The sequence below is a fragment of the Nicotiana sylvestris genome, chromosome 6 (genome assembly GCF_000393655.2).
Source record: "Nicotiana sylvestris chromosome 6, ASM39365v2, whole genome shotgun sequence".
Classification (NCBI taxonomy): Eukaryota; Viridiplantae; Streptophyta; class Magnoliopsida; order Solanales; family Solanaceae; genus Nicotiana; species Nicotiana sylvestris.
This window is the reverse complement of record NC_091062.1, coordinates 172,746,319-172,750,534: the sequence shown is the minus strand read 5'-3', so window position 1 is coordinate 172,750,534 and position 4,216 is coordinate 172,746,319. Positions and strand designations below refer to the sequence as shown.

General features: G+C 42.6%; 1 protein-coding gene across 1 annotated transcript; it reads left to right on the top strand.

Annotated features, from left to right (window-relative positions):
• The first annotated feature begins 1,727 nt into the window (after positions 1-1,727).
• On the top strand, positions 1,728-3,262 carry LOC138871695 (uncharacterized). The gene is made up of 2 exons (XM_070149591.1): positions 1,728-2,563; positions 2,695-3,262. The coding sequence occupies exons 1-2, from the start codon at positions 1,728-1,730 to the stop codon at positions 3,260-3,262; spliced, it is 1,404 nt and encodes a 467-aa protein (XP_070005692.1).
• Positions 3,263-4,216: the final 954 nt, after the last annotated feature.

The following is a 4,216-nucleotide window of genomic DNA, read 5'->3' as shown; positions in this document are numbered from 1 at the left end:
ATGAAACCCACATGGTTCAGCCGGGAGAAGGCTCGAGCACCGCTGAGGTACTGTATATGGGGTCTGATGCCAAGTTGCAAAACTGGAAGGCTACTTCGTTCTCAATCAGGCGGGAATCCCGGTAGTCCAGTCTTGCCACCTTTTCTGCATCACGAGTTATTTCAGGGTGTATCTCGAATGTATTTTTTAGTTTACTGTCTTTAAATTCAAATGTAAACCCTGTTATCTTCAATATTCAATGAAATGAAACCAATATTTCATCGTTCATCTCTCTTTATTCTTTCTGCTTTTTGTTACTTTTTCTTATTTCTTCTTTCAGTTCTAATAATGCAGCTTTAAATAACATGACATGCTTGTGGACTTCATGCTCATATTCAAACATGTTATCCAGGGATGCATTGATCCAAGTTTTGTTCGAATTTAAAAATGTGTTTGCCTTGGTCTTACGATGGCATGCCAGGATTAAGTGTCGATTTGGTGGTCCATAAGCTGCCGACTTACCCCGATTGTCCCCCTGTCCAGCAAAAACAGAGGAAGTTTAAAACTGATATCAGTGACAAGATCAAAGAAGAGGTCACAAAACAGTTGAAGGCGGGAGTGATCCGAGTGGTCCGATACACCACATGGTTGGCCAATGTAGTTCCCGTACCAAGGAAAGACGGGAAGACCCGAGTGTGTGTTGACTACAGGGACCTGAACAAAGCAAGTCCCAAGGAATATTTTCCTTTGCCAAACATCCACAACCTTGTTGATAACTGTGCCAAACATAAGATACAATCTTTCGTGGATTGTTATACAGGATATCATCAGGTGTTGATGGATGAAGAGGATGCGGAAAAGACAGCTTTCACCATACCCTGGGGCACCTAATGTTACAGGGTCATGCCTTTTGGTTTGAAGAACGCTGGGGCAACTTATATGAGGGACATGACTGTCATCTTTCATGACATGATACACCAAGAAATTGAGGTGTATGTGGACGATGTAATCATTAAATCCAGAATACAGGATGACCATGTTCAGGACTTGCGAAAGTTCTTTGAGCGGCTGCATAAGTATGATTTGAAGCTAAATCTGGCTAAATGTGCATTTGGGGTTCCGTCTAGAAATCTATTGGGATTTATAGTCAGTCTGAGGGGCATTGAGCTAGACCCAACAAAGATAAAGTCTATTTGGGATTTACCTCCTCCAAGAACTAAGAAAGAAGTTATGAGCATGCTGGGAAGGTTGAACTACATTAGCCGATTCATAGTGCAGTTGAATTCTACATGTGAACCCATCTTCAAGCTGTTAAAGAAAGATACAGCAATTAAATGGACGGATGAGTGTCAAGAAGCCTTTGACAAAATCAAAGAATATCTGTCGAATCTGCCAGTCTTGGTCCCACCTGAACCCGGGAGGCCTTTGTTTCTGTATTTGACAGTCTTGGAGAATTCTTTCGGATGTGTCCTCGAGCAACATGATGTGACCGGGAGAAGAGAGCAGGCAATTTACTATTTGAGCAAAAAGTTCACAAGTTATGAAGCCAAATATACCCTATTGGAAAGGACTTGTTGCGCCCTAACTTGGGTGAAGCTTAGGCATTACCTTTTGGCCTATACCACTTACCTCATCACCAGGTTGGATCCTTTAAAGTACATATTCAAGAAGCCGATGCCACAGGGAGGTTAGCAAAATGGCAGATCCTGCTCACTGAATTTGACATAGTCTATGTCACCCGCACGTCAATGAAAGCCCAAGCTTTAGTAGATCACCTAGCCGAAAACCCTATTGATAATGAATATCAACCTCTGAGTACTTACTTTCCGGATGAGGAGGTGAATTCAGTTGAGGTAAGATCAGAAGACACCAATGCTTGGAAAATATTCTTCGATGGAGCTGTGAACGCAAAGGGCATTGGAATTGGAGCAATTTTGATCTCACCCACCGGTCAGCACTATCCAGCTACAGCCTGGCTTCGATTTTTCTGCACGAACAACACTGCTGAGTATGAAGCCTGCATTATGAGTATAAATATGGCAATCGACCAAGATGTTGAAGAACTGTTAATCATGGGAGATTTAGACTTGATTATCCAACAAGCTCAAGGAGAATGGGAAACACGGGATGTCAAGCTTATTCCATACCGGCAACATGTGGAAGATCTTAGTAAACGGTTCAAGTCAGTCGAGTTTAGGTACATTCCTCATTTTCACAATGAGTTGGCCGATGCACTCGCTACTTTGGCCTCGATGTTGCCTTATCCAGGCAATCTCCACATTGACCCGTTGGAAATCCAAATCCGGGAAAGGCATGGTTACTGCAACACGATCGAGGTGGATCCAAATGTTCAGCCATGGTATCATGATATCAAGAGATTTCTGAAAATGAAACAATATCCCGAGCAAGCCAATGGAGACCAAAAGAGAACCATTAGACGGCTCGCAAGCGATTTCTTCTTGAGCGGTGAGGTCTTGTACAAAAGGACTCCGGATCTCAATTTGTTAAGATGCGTTGACGTCGAAGAGACCGGAAGAATCATGTGTGAAGTGCATGCAGGAGTGTGTGGACCTCACATGAATGGGTACGCTTTGGTAAAGAAAATCCTCTGAGCGGGCTATTATTGGATGACTATGGAAAAATATTATTTCAGTTTCGTCCAAAAATGTCATCAGTGTCAGGTGCACGGTGACCTAATTCATGCACCACCTACAGAACTGCATCCCATGTCAGCACCTTGGACATTTATTGCCTGGGGTATGGATGTCATTGTGCCGATCAAGCCAAAGCTTCAAATGGGCATAGATTCATATTGGTCGCTATCGACTACTTCACAAAGTGGGTTGAAGCAATTACTCTCAAATTTGTCACCAAGAAAGCTATGGTAGACTTCATGCACTCCAATCTCATCTGCCGTTTCGGTATTCCTGCAACTATCATTACGGATAATGCTGCAAACTTGAATAGTCATTTGATGAGGGAGATATGCGAACAATTCAAGATAACGCATCGGAACTTTACCCCTTATCGGCCCAAAGATAATGGTGTCGTTGAAGCAGCAAACAAGAACATCAAGAAGATTCTGAGAAAGATGATCCAAAGTTCCAGGCAATGGCATGAAAAGTTGTTGTCTGCATTGTTGGGATATTGTATAACTGTTCGCACATTAGTCGGAGCAACCCCGTATCTTTTGGTTTATGGCACTGAAGCCGTAATACCCGCAGAAGTTGAAATCCATTCTCTTCGAATCATTGTTGAAGCTGAAATTGAGGACAGTGAGTAGGTCAAAACCCGTCTGGAACAGTTAAACCTGATTGATGAAAAGCGAATGGTCGTAGTCTACCACGGGCAATTGTATCAACAAAGAATGGCCCGTGCCTACAACAAGAAAGTCCGGCCTAGAAACTTTGAATTGGCGCAACTCGTTTTGAGGCGTATTCTCCCCCACACAAAAGGAAAGTTCGCTCCTAACTGGAAGGGCCCATACATTATCAGAAAAATATTGCCAAGAGGGGTGTTATACCTAGGAGACATTGAAGGAAATGACCCCGAAACAGCTATAAATGCAGACGCAGTCAAAAGGTATTATGTCTAGTCTTTCTGCAATAACAACATTATCCGATTGGGATGACGAAGGCTTTCATTCTCACTACCCCAAACACTCCAATCCTTTGCTAACCCCTTGATCCGGTTACTTTTCTTTCATTACCTTCTTTGGAACTTGAAAATGTTTGTAAAAAAACAACAAAACAAAATGTTTTCCTGAACTACGTTCGACTTGATTCTAAAAGGATACGTAGGCAGCCTCTCTCTGGGGTTCAGTCACACCAAAACAAAAATCCAATTTCTCCCAAAGTGAAACTGGGGCAGATGTTATAATGGTTCGACAATGATCCCTCCTGAATGGTTCCAAAGTTGTAATTCGATCCAAGCTCTTTTTACCCAAACCTTGTTCAAGTCCTTTAGATCAATCGGTGAAAGGTGTTCAAAATCTGAAAATGTGGTTGCTTGGATCCAATGCAACCAGATGAGATAAATGAAATGAGAGAGTCTTATTGGTGAAAACCCACGGGCACCGTAAGGCGATGGTGAGCAGAGAAATTGAAAAATGAGAGAGTCTTGTTAGTGAAAACTCATAAAAAGAGCACTACAAGGCGACGGTGAGGAGAGAAATGAGAGAGGTCAATTGGCGAAAACCCGCAAAAGGCGCCATTGATCGAAAAGAGAGAATCTCTTA

Excerpts from the sequence above, each read along its gene's own strand:
- LOC138871695 (XM_070149591.1), top strand. The coding sequence starts at position 1,728 with ATGAAAGCCCAAGCTTTAGTAGATCACCTAGCCGAAAACCCTATTGAT. Across the intron at positions 2,564-2,694 it reads TGTGGACCTCACATGAATGG|AACTGCATCCCATGTCAGCA; the intron begins GTACGCTTTGGT and ends CACCACCTACAG.